The 22,626-nt window shown below is 40.1% G+C and overlaps 1 protein-coding gene across 6 annotated transcripts in view; it reads left to right on the forward strand.

The window, feature by feature from the left end:
• Positions 1-22,626, forward strand: part of Slc25a26 (solute carrier family 25 member 26) — a 130,406-nt gene that overhangs the window by 93,388 nt on the left and 14,392 nt on the right. For 5 of the 6 annotated variants that reach the window (XM_040289592.2, XM_005335322.5, XM_013362876.4 and 2 more), the window contains one exon: positions 13,088-13,132. The exons of the other annotated variant lie outside the window; for it this stretch is intronic. In XM_040289592.2, the coding sequence (XP_040145526.1) occupies positions 13,088-13,132 (45 nt within the window). The remainder of the gene's footprint in view (positions 1-13,087; positions 13,133-22,626) is intronic. 6 annotated transcript variants of the gene reach the window in all.

Below are 22,626 nucleotides of genomic sequence, written 5' to 3' on the forward strand. Positions count from 1 at the left end.
GCCCTACACTCTATCCAGAACCATTATATTGGAAACAAGTGATTCGTAGCTCTGACACCTGGTCTTTCATGTTGTTTTCTGTTACCACAAATACAAGTTCATTGGGAAGGCGTGTGTGGAGTGGCTCTCCACGTGGTGTTTCCTGGGAGGTCTGGGTGTGGTATTACCTGGCTTGTTGCTTTCACTGACTGGCAAATAGGACGTCTGGGTCTGCTTTCATATTTTCTCCCTTTTTTATTGATCAATATTGAGTTTCCCATTTTCTTCTTATTCTTCTCTCTGTTCTAACAAGTATTTGTGAGTGAACGTGTGATGAGAGGAAAGAACACTGCCTGGCTGGAGCCAGGAGACCTGTTTACCACCTAAGCTGTGCCGCCAGCCTTACCCTGTCTGCTCCTCCTCCCTCCCTTTGCGTTTGCTCCACTCATTCAGGTGACAGATATTTTTTGGGCACTCTCCAAGACACTGGGTATGATGGGGATAACCAGATATGTCCCCGTACCTGCTGTTATCCAGCTTTACCGCGTCCCTTCTTGTGCTCCCTCGCCCCTCCTTAATTCTGACCATGATGTAAATTGGTCAGGGGTACATTGCTGCTCAGCCTCTTTGTTTTCGGTTAATGTTAATGGCACTGCTGTCAAACATGCTGTTTTGGGGACTGGGGTTGTGGCTCAGTGGTAGAGTGTTTGCCTGGCATGTGTAAGGCACTGGGTTCAAGCCTCAGCATCACATATAAGTAAATGAAATAAAGGATTGTGTCCATGTACAGCTAAAATTTATTTTTAAAAAGTGCTTTTTAAAATTAGTGCTGAGAAGCAAATGTTGCATTATAATCAGAAACACCTACTGCCAGCCTACCACTTTTGAACATAACTTGCATGATTCTCAAGTCTCAATTCAGAGTGATTTAATTCTGGGGAGACAGCTCTGTTTCTCTGGTGGCCTCCTGACTTAGAGCAGGCATGCACAGATTACATGGGCCAGCCGTGAACCATACCACCTCTCCCACATTAGCCAAGCAGCAGGCACCTGAAGTAGCTATCATCTGATGGACCAAATTTCTAAGTATGGTAACATAAAATTTTGCTTTTTTAATTCTCTACATTAATATTGCCTCCCTATGTGTTAAATAAATGTGTGTTGAAAATCATACACAATAGCTGGACATAGGGCAGTGAACAGTACACATTGTTTTCTACCATAAGACCTGGTTTAAAAGAAATGTTTGCAGAGACTGGAGGATGTCTCTGAGCTTTTCCTAAGAGTCATTGATGATGTCTGAATTGCTTCAAAGAAACCTGAAATTGCACTTGGGGGCAGGGGGAAAAGGATGAAAATCATGTACAATAAAATCATTTATTATGGGGCTGGGATGTGGCTCAAGCGGTAGCACGCTCGCCTGGCATGCGTGCGGCCCGGGTTCGATCCTCAGTACCACATACCAACGAAGATGTTGTGTCCGCCAAAAACTAAAAAATAAATATTAAAATTCTCTCTCTCTCTCTCTCTCTCTCTCTCTCTCTCTCTCTCTCTCTCTCTCTCTCTCTCTCTCAAAAACAATAATTTATTATGCATTAAAAAAGTGCTTTTAACACCTGCTGGTTGTTTTGGGGAAGTTGGGGATGGTGCTGAGAGAGAAAGGCAGGCCAGTATGTAGGTAAGTAGGAAATTATGATTTTACATAAATACTCACAGGATGATTTGATTATTAACTCAGAGCTTTTTTTTTTTTTTTGCCTCCTGGCTAGTTTTTAAATTTTTATTTATTTTTTTTTTTGAAAATTTTTAGAGTTTAGGAAACCATCCTTATTTTCAGAAAAATTGCTTCAGAAGTGGGGAAAGCCTGAATTAGCATGTGCCTTTGTTAATAAAGACATTTGGTAGAATTATGAGCAGCTTATTGTTTATTGTATATTTGTATAACATTTTTGTACAGGTTATCATTTTTTTCTCTTGTTGTTCTCTGGGTTAAAAAAAATGCTAAAATGTGCTGTCAGAAGGAAGGAGTTATAGGTGGGAAAAAGTTGGCTGAACTGTACCTGCTAATCTCATTATCAATTGCAAAAAATAAATCTTAAAGCAACCCAATTACATTTTATAAAGGATTGAAGCTGCACGGGAATTCCAACTGAAACCATCTGTTCCTTGACTATGTGCCAGGCTCCAACATCTTGACAGGAGTTCTGGTTTTGGTATTTTTGAGTTTCAGATACCTCCTTTGCTATTTTCTTCAAGGAGTTAAATCAATGCTGCTTAACATAGTGGGAATGACTATGCAAAGAACTGAAGATGAACTTCTTCATGTACTTCTTATGTGCTTTTGGAGAGAGAGTGCTGAGGACTGAACCCAGGACTTCACTACAAGCTAAGCACACATTCTACCATCGAGCTACAGCCAGCATCTGCTGTCCCTATGTTAATAATTTTGAAAAACTTTTTCAAATGTTTCTGATTTTATTTCTTAAGAATTCTAACTAACAAAATAGTTCCTTATTAAAATTTTTTTATGTTTAGGTATAACTTGTATCTGCTTGTGACAGCATATTTGTACAGGTTTAATATCCCTTATATAAAATGCTTGGGATCAGAACTGTTTCAGATTTCAGATGTTTGTGAATTTTGAAATATTTGCATACACATAATGAGATATCTTGGGGATGGCACCCAAAACTAAACATGAAATTTGTTTGTTTATATGGGATACATGTAGCCAGAAAGTGATTTTATATGATAGTTTTAGTGCACCTGCATTTTGACTACTACCCAACATATGAGGTCAGTTATAGAATTTTACACTTTTGGCATCATGTCAGCACTCAAATTTTTTTTGATTTTTAAAAAAATATTTTGCTTTTTAATTGTAGTTGAACAAAATACCTTTATTTTATTTATTTTTATGTGGTGCAGAGGATTGAACCCTGGGTCTTGCAGCTGCTAGGCGAGCGCTCTACCGCTGAGCTACAACCCCAGTCCCTTTTTTGATTTTTTAGCATTGTAAATTTCAGATTTTTGAATTAGATGTGCCCAATCTATGTTTTGCTTAGTGAGACTTCGGTTGGTGATTCTTTTTTTTTTTTTTTTTGGTGGTGCTGGGGATTGAACTCGGGGCCTTGTGCATGTGAGGCAGGCAGTCTACCAACTGAGCTATATCCCCAGCCCCACGGCTGGTAATTCTTGATACCATAATTCTGCTTAAGTAATGTTTATAGACTACTAGAAGTAGGATTAAATTTTAAAGCAAGTATTGAAGTTATGGAGTCAATTAATATTGACTGTTATATTTTGTGAATTTCATTTTAATTTTTTGGTTAAATTAAACTTGATACCTAAGAGAAGATTTCCTTGTGTTGGAATATAGCTAAATGTTAACACTGGGTATTTTCTAAGGATGATTTGTACAGGAATTGTAACTAATGGGCCTTAGTCTCTCAGGTTATTCTTAGGTATTATCAGAAATCATATATTTACAATTTGTATTAGGTATCCAGAATGTCCCACACTTTTGAAATGATTGATGGAACAAAATAACATTTTATGAGAATAAAAATTAGAAATAAGCCATTAATAGGGACAATTAAATATTATGATATGTAATGGTCAGAAAGAATGAAGGTCTATATAATAAACATGGAAATATTTCTAAGGCATTATTAGGAAAATAAATTTTAGAGCTTTATATGTACTAATAATGCTTAATCAAAAACAAAAAACTATGGGGATATAGCTCAGTTGGTAAAGTACTTGCCTCACATGCACGAGGCCTTGGTTTCAATCCCCAGCACCGCCAAATAAACAACGAATCAAACAAAAAAACCCTAAATGTGTTGATAAGTGAGAAGATAAATCCAAGAATATTAGTGGCATTTACTTTGACTTGACTTCTGTATATTAATTTTAATAATAAGAAGAATTTAGTCATTTTTTTGAGGGGGATACTGGGAATTGAGTACTCAAGGGCACTCAACCACTGAGCCACATCCCCAGCCTTGTTTTGTATTTTATTTAGAGACAGGTCTCACTGAGTTGCTTAGTGCCTTGCTATTGCTGAGGCTGGCTTTGAACTCGAAATCCTCCTGCCTCAGCCTCCCTAGCCTCTGGGATTACAGGCATGCACCACCACACCTGGCATAGTCATATTTTATTTGCACACTTACTTTTTATTATGGAAGAACTTTTTATTATGGAAGATTAGAAACTTCCACAGAGTAAACACATTATTATAATGGACTCTGAAATACTCAACACCAAGCTGAAACAATCATCAGTATTCTGGTTTTATTTCATCTGTTTCTCTTTTGACCAATTCTTTATTTGTTATTGTTGTTTGTTTGTTTTCAGTATTGGGGGTTGAACCCAGGGGTGCTTTTACCACTGAGGTACATCCTCAGCCCTCTTTATTATTTTTTTTTTAAATTGTGAGAACAGGGACTTGCTAAATTGCTTCGGCTGACCTCAAACTTGTAATCATCCTGCCTCAGCTTCCTGAGTTGCTAGGATTACAGGCATGCGCCACCATGCCCGGCTCTCTATCAACTCTTTACCTGGATTACTATTGTATTTTGCATGGTATATTTTATGTAAAATTTCTGAACATTGAAATGCACACATCATGCATGTATACTTTTGACATAACCATATTCATGTAACTCACACTTGTATCATGATATTGAATATTTCTGTGTCCCTAGAGTATTGTTTGATATCTCATATCAAAATGTCCACTTAGATCATTTTTGCCTTTTCTAGAACTTTGTATAACTAGAATCATACAATATGGAATCTTTTTGTGTCTGACTTCTGCTGGGCATAACTGTGTGAAGGCCACAGTGTTGGGCCATGTGTTAGTAATTCTTTATTACTAATTTTTTTTTGTTGTATAAACCACAATTGGTTTTGCTTTCTCCTGTTGGTGGACATTAGCTATTGTCATGAAAACTGTTAAAAGTATTCATGCACAGATCTTTTTATGGACACCTGTAGTCACTGCTCTTGGATAATTATCTGAGAATAAAATTTTCAAGCAACTGAAAACAAACATTTTCAAAAGCAATTGTTCCATTTTAAGTTCCTGCCAGTAAAGTATGACAGTTGTGGTTCCCTACCTCCTTACCATTATTTGGTTTTTCAGTCTTTTCGAAAAGAATTTTAAAACAAATTATGGTCAAATAGACACCCTTTTTGTGTATGTTCTTTGGAGAAAAGTCCTTTGCCCTTTTGAAGCCAGGTTACTTGGGGGTTTTGTTGTTGAGATCTTTATATATTCTGAGATTTACCCCCTGATATTAGCCCCTTATTGAATATATGATTTGCAAATATTTTCTTTTCTGTAGGTTGCCTTTTCACTCAGATTGTGTTCATTGAGGCATTTTGGGTTTCAATCTTGATGTAGTCCCTTTTGTCTGATTTTGCTTTTGTCGCTATTTTCCAGTAAATTGGCCAAACCAAATGTCATTAAGATTTTTCCCCCTGTGTTTTTTTTTTAAAGATTTTTTTGTGTGGTAGTTTTAGGTATTATGTTCATTTTTAATTAATTCTATTAGGGTGTAAGATATGGCTCCACCTTCATTTGCATGGGGATATTCAGTTTTCCTGAGACCTTTTCTTGAAAAGATTGCCCTGTCCCCACTGAATGGTCTTGTGAAAATGCCACCCTTGTGAAAAGTGTTTGACTGTACATGAGAGGCTGTGTTTCTGGATTATCCCTCCACTCTGTGGGTCTGTATGTGTGTCTTGATGTTATTTTACCATATTGTTTTCCTCATTGTAGCTTTGCAGTTAACTTTGGAAACCAGCAAGCATGAAATATTTGACTTTTTTTATTGTTAAGATTATTTTGGCAATTAGGAGTTCCTTGAGATTTCATGTAAATTTCAGGATTTTTCTATTTTTTGTAAAATACAGCATTGAGGTTTTTTTAAAAAACAGTACTTTTTGATAGGCCCAAGTTTTAAAATTTGAGGTAGTCTAATTTCTCGAAAATTTTTTTCTTTTATGGTTACTGGTATTTATGGTCTAAGAAAGTTTCTCATCCTCCCAGGTGCCCCAGTGTATTCTAATCTATTTTTTTCTGTAAGCTTTATTGGTTTAATTTTTTTATTTAGGTCTACACATCTAAATGTAATTCACCTGTCACTAATTGTTTTATATGCATAAGAGATTGGGGCCAATGCTCATTTTTTTTTTTGCATGTAAATATCTATTGGCTACAGTACCATTTAGTGAAAATACTGTTTTTGAGTTCATATTCTCCCCCACCCCTCTCTCCATTGTTTTGTCTGTCCTTATGCCTATGGTCCTGATCTCTGACCTGATGACTATAATTTTATAGAAGATCTTGAAAACAAATATTCCTGGTACTCCAGGTTTTTGTATTTTTAAGATTGTGGTCATTTCAGGTCCTTGACAATTTTATGTAACTTTTTGAATCAGCTTGTTATTGTATATTTCTAAAAAGAAAGGGCAAGGGATATGGCTCAGTGATGGAGCCCTTGCCTGGCTTGAGCACTCCCCCTGCCCCCCCAACACACACACAGAAAGAGGAGGCTTCTAGAATTATGATTGGGTTTGCATTGAAATTATAAACAATTTTGGGGAGGGTTGAAATTTTAGCCATGTTGAGTTTTCTAGTCATTTAATGCCATATCCCTCTACTTATTTAGATCATCCTTATTTTCTCTTAATGATAACTTTTAAACTTTCAATACAGATTCCCACAAGTCTTTTGTTAATTTTATTCCTAAATAGTTTGTGTTATCTTGATGCTATTGTAAGAAAACTAGTCTTTTTTTCTTTTTTTTATTGGTTGTTCAAAACATTACAAAGCTCTTGACATATCATATTTTATACATTAGATTCAAGTGGGTTATGTACTCCCATTTTTACTCTGTACACAGATTGCAGAATCACATCGGTTACACATCCACATAAACTGGTCTTTTTAAAAAAATATTTTTCACTTATTTACCCTAAATAAGTATTAAGTATTTCTAGTATTTAGAAATTACACACACACACACACACACACACACATATTTTCCCCTCCCTGCTTGGTCCTGGGGATTGAACCCAGGGGTGCTTTACCACTGTGTTACGTCCCCAGCCCTTATATTTTATTTTGAGACAGGATCTCACTGAGTTGCATAGAACCTTGCTAAATTGCTGAGACTGACCTGAAGCTTGGCAACTTCTTGCCTTAGCCTCTTGAGTTGTTGGAATTACAGGTGTGCATCGTGTTCCTGGCTTGTATATATATTTTTTATTCTTCAAGTTCTTTTAAGATTTTCTGTCTGAATAGTGTCTTTGTGAACAGGGGTAGTTTTGCTTCTTTCCATTCTTTTTCTTGCCTAATTGCACTCACTGTGATCCCCAGTGAGCTATTGAATAGAAGTGGTGAGAAAAAACATTCTTGCCTTGTTCCTGATCTAAGGGCATTAGGTCTTTTACTGTTAAGAATGATATTAGGGGGCTGGGGTTGTAGCTTGCTGGTAGAGCTTGACTTGCATGTATGGGGCACTGGGTTCAGTCTTAGCACCACATATAAATAAATAAAAATAAAGGTATTGTCTCCATTTACAACTAAAAATTTTTTAAAAAATGATATTAGAGGGCTGGGGCAGTAGCTCAGTGGCAGAGTGCTTGCCTAGCAGGTCTGATTAGCACCACATTTAAAAAATAAATAAAATAAAGACATGCTGTCCATGTACAACAATGGGAAAAAAAAGATGATATTAGAGCAGTGGTGCACACCTATAATCTTAATGGCTCAGGAGGCTGAGGCAGGAGGATCTCAAGTTCATAGCCAGCCCCAGCAACTTACTAAGACCCTGTCTCCAAATAAAATACTAAAAACAGCTGGGCATGTGGCTCAGTGCTTGATTGCCCCTCGTCTCAATCCCTGGTATTAAAAAAAAAAAAGATATTAGTTATAACTTTTGGAAATGTCCTTCATCAGATTGAGGAAGTTCTCATCTATTCTTATTTTGATGGGCCGTTTTACCATGAATAAGTGTCACAGGCTTACATTGCTTAAGAAATTGTGTAATGTGTTTTTTTGAATTCAGAAATACAGCAAATTACAGACTAACTTGACATTGCCTTTGTCTTCATTGTAAGATAGTGTTATATAACTAGCATACTAACATTAATTTTATGCTAGGTGCTACATCTGCCTAAATGAAATTATTTTGATGATTCTGTAGACTATAGAGAGAATGCCTAATCTTTACATTCACTTCTAATATTTTTTCATACCACCTCTGTCTGAGTTAGAGATTGGCAGTACCCTCAGGGTGTCTGCCCTTGACATCTAAAAGGTTTATTTGAGAGCGAGACTGTTTACTCTCATCTCCTTTGTTCTATTAGATTTTGTTACTCTTATGTACATATTATATTTTCTTTGGAAAGATGCTTTAGGAATTTTAGTATGTCTTGCAAACTTAAGAAGTAATTCATTTCCAGAATTTCTTCTTTTAGGTTTATTTATTTTATTGGGCATACATTCCCCCCCCTCCCCGCTATGTACACTACACACAAAGGGATTCTAATCATTCATTTAAAATAATCAAAAGGTATTTAATGTTAAAATTATTTTCTGATATGTCCTAGCATTTTAGCTTTGTTCTCATATATATGTATTTTGGTTCTCATATATATATGTATTTGGAATAAATAAATAAATATCACACACACAAATATATATAACATATATATATATGTTATGTTTGAGAAACATACACACATGTATATACTTCACAGATAGATAGTGTGTATGTTTTTTTTTTTTAAAGAATGATGGTCACTTTGGAGCAAGGAGTTTTTATGTTTCAGCTTCATTTGTGATTGTTCATTACTGAGGTTGAATGGTAAGGCACAGAGTATTTAAGAAAAGAATGGTGTTGTTCCCTCTGGGACACTGGAATGGAAAACCCCAAATCAAGCACATGACTCTGGAAGTTGTCAGGCACAAAGAAGAGACTACCCCCTTACTTGTAGGATCTCTTGAAAACTGGAATGGGCAGACCCTTGAACCCACTTGTATTTCCATGGCAAACACTCATTCCATGCTGTTCTTCAAACCCATTGTAATTTGAGGTCTTGCATAGTTTAATTTTTAAAGATCCTACTACTGGAGAGGTTCTGGTCATTTTTGCCAAATGTGAGAGCTTTCACAGATTTTCAACTGAACTCCTGTTCCCTAGGCTTCCTGGCTCACTCAGTGGCATTGGGTTCATTGTGGCCTACAGTCCAGTCTTATTTATTTTAAAAAACATTGTATTTTGACATTATTGTTCCATTGAAAAATACAATTTTAGAGGTTAGCAATCACCTTAGAAATCACAGCTTCCTGTCACCTTAGTTATTGTATGAGTTTCTTCACTGGTAAAGGACCATAAAGTGCAGACATTTATTTTAAGATCACAGGGTTAGAAGCATCGACTGGCTTCAAGGATAACTACAGTCCAGTGCTCCATGAATAAAGGGTGCTCCTAACCTGCCTGTACGTTGCTTATGTCACAGGGATGCCCAGCGCCTCCTTGCCCGTTCACCACATTCCGATTTCACTTCATCTGCTCCACCTAGAATCCTCACCCACACACTAGTTTAGAATTATTGCTGTATTTGTCACTAAGTGGAATCCGAGTTGAATTTTTGCAGGTTTCTCCCCTACATCTGCCTCTTTGATGGTAGCTGGGTTTATGGCCACTCACTTATTAGTGCCCTGGGTCTTAACAACCTTATTCAAACAAAATATCTTAAATGGAGGCGTTAAACAGGTCGAAACAGTGACCATTTTGTAACTTTTGCTGCAATAAAATGGGTATGTTGTGTTTTGGAATATAAGACCTCTGAGTGCAGCTATTCATTTTCTTCATCTATAAAACATTTTAGAATAACAGCTTACATCTGTTTGGGGTATAAAATTCCACATTTTGAAGAAACATCACTGTTGTGTAACTCCACACCAGACCTGAGCCTCGAGGGGAGCCGGCTCTCACAGGCCCCGTCCGCCTGGCTGGGGAGCCGTGGCTGGGGGAGCCCAGAGCGGATGTGCTGGCCGCCTTCCTTTCACATATGTGCAGCACATTTCCATTGTTGTCCCTTCCTGCTGTAAGTGACAGCAAGTGTGCAACATGTTTCTGACTTGAGGAACGTTGGAGAAATTTTCACACACAAGGAGTTTATCTTATGAGGGTCTTTCACTCCTCGAAGCCAGAAATAAGTTTAATTAGCAAAGCCTTTATAGCACCGCTAATTACCTTTGACAGTCAGTTGATCTTGTTTTTGTTTGGGTTTACTGTCGGCTCACTTTTAAAAACCAACACCCAGTGGAATCGTTTGGCTGTTCCAAATGTGTCGTTTTTAAATTACCTCTTTAAACTGAAGGGTCAATTTAATAAGTAAACATTAATAGAGGAAAATGGGCAAACTGTTCATCCATAGAATTCAGAATCTAATAGTATTAAGTATTGAGCAAATTCAGACAATTTTATGGGTTATTTTCATCAAGAAATGAAAAACTGTCAAAGATGGTTACAATGAATTTTTAAATAACTTTATTTTATTTACTTATATTTTATGTGGTCCTGAAGATCGAACCAGTGCCTCACACGTGCTAGGCAAGCGCTCTACCACTCCTGAGTCACAATTTCAGCCCTGCTGCAATGAATTTTAAAGGTCTTTTCATTTTATTCTTATTAAAATGTAATATTGTTACATCTGAGATGGCAAAATCCCAAAGGAGAAGATTAAAATGATCTGTGACCCCTGTTGTTCTTGAGGGTAATTTTTTTTACATATTTTGAATTTTTAAAAAATTAGAAAAGCTTTTAGAAACCAATTGTACAGTCAGTTTTTTGTTTGTTTTGATAATTAATTTAATTGGAAATACAGCTCTGTGGTTTCAAATTGGACAATGTCAGATGCTTTTATGTTTTGGTGACCAAATGAACCAAACTAAATTTGACTGCTCTTGTAGAACTTTGACATTCAGGGTGGGGTAGCTGCTTATTGATGACAATGACAAACTTCTCTGAGATTCTGGCTTGTCAGATTAATCCAGGTAGTGACATTGATTTTTCTTTTCTTTTCTTTTCTTTTCTTTTCTTTTCTTTCTTTCTTTCTTTTTTCTTTTTTTTTTTCTCTCTCACTGCTGTTTCCTTCCTGAATAGAAGTCAGATTTTCTTTCTAGGGCCACTGTCTGTCAAATTCAGGACCATCATTTGCTCTAGCTAAGTTGCACAGATGTTGCTGGGCTCTAAAATTCTGATTAATATAAATACTTCAGGAACAACTTTATTGCCCTTAGTTCATGTGAAGGTCAATACTTGTTAATTCCTCCAAAATCATAGAGACATACACATGTGCCAAGTTCACATTTACTTATCACTTGGAACTGAGCTGAATGCAGAGTGACAATAATGGGGACATGGCAAGCCTGTGGGTGTCATAGCTGCTGGGCACTGGTTTGGTGGCAGTGACTGGATATTATATAAACTCATTGGCAGCGGGGGTTGGGGGGGAGTTCAGGCATTTTTATTTTAAGAAATATGGAGGTGGTTTCTGTTTTTAAATTTCTAAAAATTTAATTAAAAGCAGAAGATTGTACTATGAGTGAGTTTGTATGCAGATAAATCCAGTTAGATATCTTTTGCATTGATTGGTTCTCTGAAGTCAGAAGGTCCGACTTAATCACTGCGTGTCTTAAGCCAAGTTACATAACTTCTCTGAACCTCAGTCTCTGTAAGAGGGGATTAGGAATGATATTGTTTGATAGGACTGTTAAGGAGATTCAGTGAAGTAAAACTTAGGTGTCTTGGGAATTCTGGCTTTATGGTTAGAAGGCTCACTGTAAATCTGACTCTGTCTGGACCACTCATACTTCATTAGTTCAGTCTCCCTGACCGAGCTTGGGGCTAAATCTGGAGCTTAGGCCTGCTTGTCCCTTATCCCTCTCCCTCTGCACTCCTCTAGCATCACCCAGTGTGCCCTCCCGAGGACGCCTGTAGCCCTCCCTCTGCTGTGCTGCTCCTGTGCTGCTCCGTGTCCTCCTGCAGGTGGCTCTGCTCCTCTCTCCCTCCCTCCATCTCCCGTTCCTTGTTCCCCTCGTCCTCTCCTCCACTGCAAGCTCCTCTTTTCCTGTCCTGCTCTCTCCTTCCTGTGCCCCTCTCCTCCCTTTTCCTCTCACCTTCTCTCCTCTGCTGCCTTCTTCCTCTCCCCTCCTTCTCTCTCCCCTCCCCCGTTTCCCCCTCTCTTCTTTCCTCTTCTTCCCTCCTCTCCCCCGTCTTCTGCCTTCCTGCCCTCTTTGTCTGCTCTCTCCTCCAGCTCTTTCTCCCTCCACCCTGCATCTTCTCTGTTCCTCTGTTCAGTCCCGACACTTGGCCTGCTCGTGAGTAGACAGCCGTCCCTCTTAAGCAGAACAATGTCATGTCCTCAAAGTCTTTGTGACTTTTATTTTTATTTTTTGGTACTGGGGATTGAACCCAGGGATGTTTGACCACTGAGCCATGTCACCAGCCCTTTATTTGTTTGTTTGTTTGTTTGTTTTTGTGGTGCTGGGGATTGAGCCCAGGGCCTTGCACATGCAAGGCAAACACTCTACCGACTGTGTGACATCCCTTGCCCCATTTTTTATTTAGGTTGCTTTATAGTCTCACTATGTTGCTGAGGCTGGGTGTGAGTGAGCATGTGATCCTCCTGCCTCAGCCTCCCTAGCTGCTGGGATGACAGGTGTGTGTCACGGTCCCCGGCCTTCGTTACTTATGGTGAGCAGCATTGGCTGTTGTCAGAGCAGCCACCAGTCCCTATCCCTGTTGTGCTTTTGTTTCTAATTTGCAGGCCTTCATGGTGTCTCTAATTTTACGTTTGCTGGGCTCCAAGAGTTGAGAGGACCTACAGTTAAAGTTTAGTTCTTTTTCTAAATATGCGTACTACAGCCTGTGAATTTACTTAATGTTGGCTTTGTTTCATACATAAAATTAACATGAAGTATGTCTCTAAATAATAATTATGGACTTTTATAATAACGCCAGGAAACTGCTGCTTTTTATCAACCTAATGTTTGATATTTTTTTCCCCTTTCTCTCCCCAGATTCCTTTCTCTTTGGTCCAGTTTCCCTTGTGGGAATTCTTAAAAGTAAGTTTTTAAATCTTTATATGAAATCTATTTTTATTTTTCACAAATGCCCAACGATTTGTATGGAACCAAAGAATATAACGTTGACCATAAGTTTGACAAAGTCAGAGTCACTGATAGTTGCAAAGATGTTTTACACGTGACTCACACCAGTTGAGGCTTGCTTCAGGTACCTGTGGTGTTGGAAATAAGCTCAGCCAATGTGACCCACACCCACAGATGGTGAGAAGCAGCTTTGATTTACTCTTCGATATTGCCATTCTTTCTTCATCTAGTTGAATATTATTTCTCCCTCTGTGTGTGCAGACAATAAGGAATAACAGTGAGGGTGAATGGAGGAGGGAGGATGACCCCAAGTATTTGAAGGCCCCCACTCCTGTGTCCAAGCAGGCAGGAGGGGGAGCAGCAGAAGTGCCTTGGGACTCTATTGTTCCATTTCTGCTGCTGATTCCTAATAGGACCGTGAGCCAAGGTAGCAAGTGTAGAGACCACTGGCTCATTTGTTTAGAAAGAAACAAAGTTTTCAAGTTTTTAAGAATATGCGTAGAGGTTTCCATAGTCTGGGGCAGTGATACTGAAATATGCATGGGTCTTTGCCAGTGTTGTAAAGACCTCAAAAAAGAGAAACTATAAAGAGCATGTGTGTGGTAAGGATAAGTAGTAGTTTGTAAAGCTTTAGTGAGGTGCACGTGTACATGCACACACATCTGTGCTGGGTTGCAGTGGTGAGATGTGTTTCTTACTGGAATAAGGGTCAGAAAATATCGAAGGCCCTTTTTCAACTGAAAGGGGTTCATGAAGGATCAAACTGTAAAACGGCAAAGTATCTAGTGTAGACATTAGCCACCACCCCCCCCACACACACACAAATTGTCCCCACAATTTTACAGACGTACTCTTCATGGAGTGCTCACACAAATTATCTTTTGAAAAATATTATAAACATTTCTTGGACTCTGAAATAAATTGTGTTGACGATACCTACTAAAGGATAGTAAATTGAGACAAAACTTTGCTCCTTTAAAAGATGAGTCCAGGATATCAAGTATTAAGAAGGATTTCTTCTAAGTGATCTGATTTTATGGGGCAATACTGCCCAGTATGGTTTGGGGGGTCTTCTGTTGAGGTTGAGTTTGTTTTATTTTTACCCTTCCTGTGTGGTACATGGTGAAAATAGATTTCTCGGGCAGTGTTTCAGGGCGTGATGCAACCCCTCTCCAGTGAGAAGGTCACATTCCTCCAGCATACCAGCTCTCCTTCTCAGTGTGTGACAAAAGAACAATGAAGCCAGCAGCTGTGCTGCAAACAAGACTCACTTATCAGTGCCTCAATGACCAGCATTCACAGGGAATCCGCACACCCTGACATCCCGACACCCCAACTCTGAAAAGGAATGTTTTGAGGCTCAAAGAGGGAAAAGGCATGCGATTTCTTTCTTTTCAATAGTGAAGACATTTGTAGTATTCTTGTTTCTTAAGAAATGTCTAGAATTTTTCAGAGCAATCAGAGATAACAATGCAGTGTTTCAAAATCTTTCTTTTAGCATATGTGAAGATAGAATGTATTTTTAAATTGAGTTTCTTGAGGAATAATGTACAGTAAACCTCACTCTTGAAAAGTGTGATTTTTTTTTTTTTAATGAGTTTTGACAGATGTTTAGGACCACACCATAACCAAGAGAGAGCATCTCCACCAGCCTAGATGGTCCTGCCTGCCACTTACTAGTCGGTGCTGCCCCAGCCCACAGCCCCTGGCCATCCTGTTCTTGTAGTTTCCCCTTTTCCAGAGTGTCATGTAAATAGATAGTGTGTGCACACAGCAGTTAGTGCCTTGATTCTTTCACTTCATTTGTTACATTTGAGACTCTTCATGTTGTTTCTTGTGCCAGTGTTTGTCCCTTTTTATCACTTTACACTATTTCATTTGTTTATGGATGAGCACAGTATGTTTATCCATTCACTAGTTGATACACATTTGCACTGTTTCCAGTTTTTGTTGGTTATAAATAAAGCTACTATAAATATTTGCTGAGAGTATTTGTATGGACATGTGCTTTATTTCTCTTGGAAAATAACCTAGGAGCGGTATTGCTGGGTCAGAAGTAAAGTTTATATTTGATTTTTATAAGGAGCTATCAAATGCCTCCCAAAGTAGCTGTGCCCTCTTGCATTCCCAGCAGCCAGGTGGAGTTTCAGTTGCTCCTTGATACTATTACATGTTACTGTTAGGTTTTAAGATTTCAGCCAGTCCAACAGTTGTATACAGCATCTCATTTTGGTTTGATCTGCAGTTCTCTCATAGCAGAACACCCTTGAGAGTCTTTTCACCTAATAGGGTTTTTAAAAAAACATCTGAATGTGAGATCACAGTCCTTTGGTAGAAGTGGATAGTTTTTGGCATTGGTTTTATTTTTGTGTTTATAATATTATCCATTTAAACTTGGTTTTGCAACCATGGAGCGAGATCATATTATCCGGGAGGGTTTTTCTGTTTATTTGTGTGGGAGTAGACTAGGGGAACTCTCTCAGCCAGGACCTTAGTGGTACACACTGTACCTTGGAGGCTGAGGATCTGGATGTAGAAGGTGGCTACATTATCCTAAACTTGACTCTCTGAGATCTGAATTATCATCCTTCAAAAATCACTTCCATTGGGCTGGGGTTGTGGCTCAGTGGTAGAGTGCTTGCCTAGCATGTGTGAGACACTGGGCTCAATTCTCAGCACCACATAAAAATAATAAGCCAGGTGCAGTGGTGCACACCTGTAATCCCAGCAGCGTGGGAGGCAGAGGCAATCGGATCCCAAGTTCAAAGCCAGCCTCAGCAAAAAGCAAGGCCCTAAGCAACTCAGTGAGACCCTGTCTCTAAATAAAACACAAATTAGGGCTGGGGTTGTGGCTCCGTGGTCAAGTGTCCTGAGTTCCAACCCCGGCATCCCCCAAAATCAATCAGTCAATAAATTAATTAATTAAAGTTATTATATCCAGCTTAATCATGCTCCTATTCTCTTGACGACCTGGTCGAAGCACCAGATTAAAATACGATTCTCTTATTTCTCTTTCTCTCTATCCTGTTACTAAGTTTCATTGAATGACTTTTTGGATCCTGTGGCCACCTGTTATCAGATTCCTGCGACATTGTGTCAGGCCAGGTCCCAACAGGTTCTCTACCTACTCAGCCATTTTACACATTGAACATATGTGATATTCCTTAAATATCTCTTTGAAGTAACACTTACATCTTCAGAAACTTAGGACTTTCTCAAACTCTGCAGCTTGAAGTTATGGTACTCGCGGATCTCCACGCTGTGTCCTCAGTGGTTTTCCAGCTCCCTCCCCTGTGTTTCCTTTGGAAAAAGCCTTTCCCCTCCAGCCTGCTTACTGCTCTGAATGCCCTCCCTGGTCTTCAGTCTTCTCTGAAATGTACTCCAAGGGTCCGAGTGGGATGCATTTTTGAAAAAGCTCACTCCAGTGAACTTTGAAAGCCCAGTGATGCTTGAAGTTCTCAGCCCAGGTGTTGCAGACTGTCCCTTAAATCACATTTGTCTCTATTTCTGGTTACTGTTTGATAACAGGCTATATGGTGTACAGGCATCTTGGAACCAAGCTTTGCACACTTGGCCAAGGCCATCCTTTACAGGTCAGTGACATGCAGCCCGCACATTTTTATTGCCTACTCTGTGCTGGATGTTGTTGGATCTCACAAGAATGTAAAGGTGAGCCTGTAAAGAGCTTAGAACTCTCATACAGGTGCTCAACCCACAGATCACTGAAATGCCCTGAAGAATACCCAAGGTAATGTGGGAACCACCCCCTGTCCCTGTAACTATACTACTGTTATGGTTTAGATATGAGATGTCCCCTAAAAGCTCGTGTGTGGGACAATGCAAGAATGTGCAGAGGTAAAATGACTAGCTTATGAGAACTGTGACCTAATCCTCCGTTGATGTGGATTAACTGACTCTTAATGTAGCTAACGGTGTGGCTGGAGAAGTAGGCCACCAGTGGCTTGGGGTTTATGTTTTGCCCCTGGTGGGCAGAGCGCCCTCTGTGTTTCCTGGTCGCCAAGTCCTGAGCTGCTTTCCTCCTCCAGGCCCTCCTGCCATGATGCTTGCCTCACCTCAGGCCCAGAGCAGTGGAGCTGGCCGGCCACAGACTGAGCTCTGAAGCCATAAGCCAGAAGAAAGTTTTCCTCCTCTAAAGTGTTCTTGTCAGGTCTTTTGGTCATGACAGTGCCAAAGCTGACTAAAACAATCACCTGATGTTTAAGTTTTTATTTAACAAGACCAGGTACCGAGGAGGAGAAGAGAAATAAAAGGGGTAGATTATCATATCCAGATCCTCAGAAGGTAATTTCCCCGTAAGAAATGTTTACGTTGAAACTTTGTGGCAGCCACCAGAAGAAAAGCATGATGACAAAGTCCATAGCTTATCATTTCTTCTTCCCTGGGCTTTGGATGCCATCATTATGATACCAACTTGTACACTTAAGAGCTTTGTGGCAGAGTACTTCCTTCTCATGGCAGCTGAGGACAGTCAACTGCTGGGTTGATGACATCACTAAAGATGTCTCAAGGTGGCCAGAACAGAAATGCCAGCTTTTAGTACCTCCCTGACCTGCTTCTTCCCGGCTGTCCAGGTCTCAGTGAGTAGCACAGTGTTGCTTGCTCATATGGAATCCCAGGATGATTCCCGAGTTTCCTTTTCCCTGCTCGGTCCGTCCCTCCAGCAGGTGTGCTGTCTGAGCCCGGCCTCTAACTCCTCTGATGGCTGCCCTGGCCTCCCATATGTCCCTTGGTTTTCTCTTGAGCCCCTAGGATATTCTTTCTGCACAGGGTAACCAGAGTGGTGTCTAGTGAAGTCATATCACACTGCTCCCCACTGAAATGTCTCAATGACGTCTTTTTAAAAGAAGCATAGCCAGGCACAGTGTACGCCTGTAATCCCGGGTACTTGGCACGCTGAGGCAAGAGGATCAGAAATTTGAAGCCAGCTTGGGCAGCTCAGCAAAACCCTGTCTCAAAAAACAAAAACAAAACAAAACAAAACAAAAAAAACACAAGGGGGCTGGTGGTGTAGCTGGTGGGAGAGCCTCCCTGGGTTCACACTCCCACATTGAGACTCCTACTTCTCCCTGCCCAGCCCTCTCCCTGCGCACCCGTGCTCAGCCACACTGGGGCTTACTCCAGGAACTTTATACTTACTCCATTGGCTGGAAATGTTACTTATTTATTCATCCTGTACACTTGTGTGTGTGTGTGTGTGTGTGTGTGTGTGTGTGTGTGTGTGCGCGTGCGCGTGTGTGTGCGCAAGACATTTTAATTTTTCTTACTTTTCAAACAATAAATAGTAATTGTTTATGTGGTGTGCATCATGGTGTTTTGAAATATGTATACCTTGTACATATTGTTATTGAGTATATTATATGCCAGGTAGTTTTTAATTTATAATTCTTAAAAATTAGCACTTTGTAAATACACATAGAGGTGGAATGTACATAGCACAATCTGGTCAATTGCATTCCACTGTCCCTCTCTTCCTGTCCCTCCTCCCTCCCCCTCAGTCCCATTCCCTGCTCCACTGATCTCCCTTCTATTTTCATGGGATCCCCTGCCCCCCCCCAAGTTGTTTTCTTCAATTTTCTACATATGAGAGAAAATGTTGACTTTCTGAGTCAGTGCCAGGCATTTTCTGGGGTGTGTAGATATAGTGATAAAAAAGACAACAACAACAAAGTCCCTCTCCTGGTGGAGCACTTACTCTAGTTCTTCCTCCAGGCCTTCTCTGTCCAACACTGAGTCATTCCTCAGGTCTTATAACCTCAGAGATATGTTCCCCGTCCCCTCTCTTTAGGACCTTCCTTCTTCTTTGCTCAGCACCTGCTTACCCCCTGACTGGCATTTTGATAACTTGGGTTATTTAGTTATGTACATATTATCATCCAAATACCTAGCATATCCACTATGGGGTGAGCAGACGTGCTATCTCTTCACACCGCGTAAGACTCAGAGAGCTGGATCTTGTTACCTTACCTTAAAAGAGGGGTTGTCTTTCATCTAAGTCTTTCCCATCCCCGTTTCCTGTATAGCACCCTTTTACTATGTGTTTTGGTCATCTTTGTTGCTGCTGTGACTAAAAGACCTAACAAGAATTACTGTAGAGGAGGAGAAGTTTATTTGGGGGCTCAGGGTTTCAGAGGTCTCAATCCATAGACAGCAGGCTCCATTCCTCAGGGCTCGAGGGGAGACAGGACATCATGGAGGAAGAGTGTGGTGGAGGGAAGCAGCTCACATGGTGATCAGGAAGCAGAGAGACTCCACTCTCCAGAGACAAATAGAGACCCCAAAGCCACGCCCCCAATGCCCCTCCTCCAGCCACACCCACCTCCTCCAGCCACCACCCAGTTAATCCCATCAGGGGTCCATTCACTGGTTGGGTTTAGGCTCTCGCCACCCAGTCATGTCTCCTCTGGACCTTCCTGCACTGTCTCATACGTGAGCTTTTGGGGACACCTCACATCCACACCATAACACTATGTGACAGTGCTTTTGACAACAGCAACGGTAATGAGAAGAGCAGCAATTAACAATTCTCAGAGTCAGCAGGCCAGGCACTGCAGTGACCACTCTTGGTGAATGATCTGCTCTGACTCCTCCTGGCCCCAGAGGTGCTGTGGTGGTCTCTGAGGTAGAGAGAATGCCTTGCCCCAGGCCCTAGGCTTGCTAAGGGGCACCTCCAGACTGACTCTAGACCTGAAGTTCTTAGTCTTTCTACACGGTTGCCCATAATGTATCGTGTCCATTTTTTAAATGTCATATGCTCAAAATTTAATAAAAATGTTGGGGTCATATTCTGTCTGTTCAATCCACTTAAAGGCATTTCTCTGAGCACACTGGCTCCTTCATTGGAAGACACAATGCCACCAAAGGCTGGCTGCTGTAGTCTCATACCACCTCTCCAAGCCTCCCTTGTCTGCTGCCCTTAGGGGAGAGGAAGCAGGGTGCCCCAGCCTGCTCTCTGTGACCGACCTCTGGGAGCCCAGGCACTTGACAGTGACGTCGCAGCCAGAGCCTCTCTTGCCACACATGTGTTGAGCTCCCCACAGGAAACTGCTTGTTAGACAAGAAACTCTGTCTTTTGCTTGTTTGTTCTTCGTGGCTCTGTCTTCATTTAGTAGGTGTCTGTAACTATTTGCTAATTGTTTGAAGGTGAGCATTCTTTCTTATTCTTTTATTTGTAGATTCTTCTACAAGTATGTTCACAGCCATAAAAATACATTTTTCCCCCTCTCTTTCTTTTTTCTTTTTTTTCTGGTTTTTTTTTTTTTTTTGATACTAGGGACTGAACTCAGGGGCAGTCACCCACAGTGCCACATCCCCAGCCCTTTTTCATATTTTATTTAGAGACAGGGTCTTGCTAAGTTGCTTAGGGCCTCAATAAGTTCCTGAGGCTTATCTTCTTGCCTCAGCCTTCCAAGCTGCTGGTATTACAGGTGTGTGCCACAGTGCCCAGCCGTTTTTTTCTCTCTAACCCAAGGTTTTTTCTTCCTGTGTGTTAAGTGAAAAGCCAACATATTATAAAAGGGTGTGATGAAATTTCCCATAGGAAGGTTTTTTTGTTTTGTTTTTGTTTTGTCTTAATATGCGACACTGGTGCATAGTGCACAGTGGAGAATTGTCAAAAATGCTGTCAGGTCTAAATAATTTTCTTCCAGCTACAGGATGTTGCAAAATTACATACCGACAATATTTTGTCTGGAGATTTTGCTCAGTTGTAGAGTGTTTGCTTAGCATGTGCAAGTTCCTTGATTCAGTCACTAGTCACACACACACACACACCCAACATTGAAGCAAAATACAAAAAAAAATCAGTTTATGTGATGATAACATTAAGCTGATATGTTTCTATGATGGAACCATAGCTTCCTAATAGAAATTAAGGCTAGTGGATTAAGACGACTACTTAGATATCTGTTATATAAATATTTAAAATATGCAGTACTGTATGGGAGCTGTTTTCAAGTTAAAGAGCAAAAAACTTGATTTTTCTTGTTGATCCTCATTTTAATAATAGTTAAATATACCTACATACATTTCTCCCATACTTTGAGTAATTTAAACAAAGTAATAATAATTAGAAGATGCCTAGTTCTCAGGGTCTCCATGTACACCTTCCTGAGCCAGGCAGAATGAAGTATCTGTATAGACTTGTTTGCCCAGAAAGTAGATCCAACACAGGCATACTGAAGATTGAAAAGGGAATGATAACAGTAAAAACCAAGTGCCCCCTATGTGTGTGATGTTTGCTACACTAAGCTGGTCTTCTAAATTAAACATGCCATGTCAGGGAAGATACCACCTGAGAGGAAGAGCAGAGTACTTGTACTGCTAGATGATTTGTCCATCAGAGTCTGAGATGCTGACTGAGATTTTAGCATTTGCAGGGAGGGGTGCATAGCTCAGTGGTAGAACCCTTGCCTAAGATGGTCAAGGTCCTGGGTTCCACCCCAGCACTGCAAACAGAATGGGGAATGGAGGGAAAAGGTGCCTGCTTCATTATGACGTGAATTTTTGTGGTATTGGGGACCCAACCCAGGGCCTCACATATGCTAGGCAAGTAACAAGCATATTTTAACAGCTCAGAAACTATAAGCACGTCAGAATTTTTCCTTTCACTTCTTTTAGACATTTTTCTCCCATTTGTGCAAGTTTGTGACTTATAAATGAGTCCATATTTTTGCATCTGTTCTGTAAATCTAAAATTATTTTAGAATAGATTTTTAAAAATAAACTATTAGGAATATTTTCCATCACCCCACTTTAAGGAAACTTAAGTAAAACTGCAGAAGGGAAATCAAGAGCATTTCTGATGACCAGTCTTATTACACAGGGTTGAAATCTCTCAGTCATATAAACTAATGTCCATAGATTCATCTGAAATTTTTAATTTTTATTTGAAAATACAGGGAAGCAGGACATTGAATCAGGATAAATAAGCAAGTCAGAACCAAGGAAAGCGTGACCCCTGCTTTTTTGTACTCTTGTTTTTCTTTTGGTGTACTAGTTCTGTCTTAAGATCTGAGACTCCAACACTGTTTCTTCACATGCAGCCTGTTTCTACTTATTGCTCCCTCTGCCTCTGCCAGCCCTTCGTCTGCCTTGACAAACGTGATCATTAGACCTCTGTGGCAATGGAAATATTTAGATTGAGAAATCATGGCAATTTAAAACATTTTTGGTGTTCAGACCTGACCTTCAAAAGCATTATTATAAACCGGTATCATTTTAACAAGTTTTATTGACAAGAAGATGTTTTGTTTAGTAACTTGTGAATCAAAATGTAGCTGCATGAGAAGTTGACCTGAGCAGAGCAGTGAAGTCCTCTTCTGTTTGGCTCTCTGGGGAACAGAACCAGCCAGCCTCAATCTTGGCCCCCACTCTGTGTGACCTTACGTGGGCCGTTTCATAGTTCTTAGCGCTGGCCCCTCTCCTGTTTT

The sequence above is a fragment of the Ictidomys tridecemlineatus genome, chromosome 2 (assembly GCF_052094955.1).
Source record: "Ictidomys tridecemlineatus isolate mIctTri1 chromosome 2, mIctTri1.hap1, whole genome shotgun sequence".
Lineage (NCBI taxonomy): Eukaryota > Metazoa > Chordata > Mammalia > Rodentia > Sciuridae > Ictidomys > Ictidomys tridecemlineatus.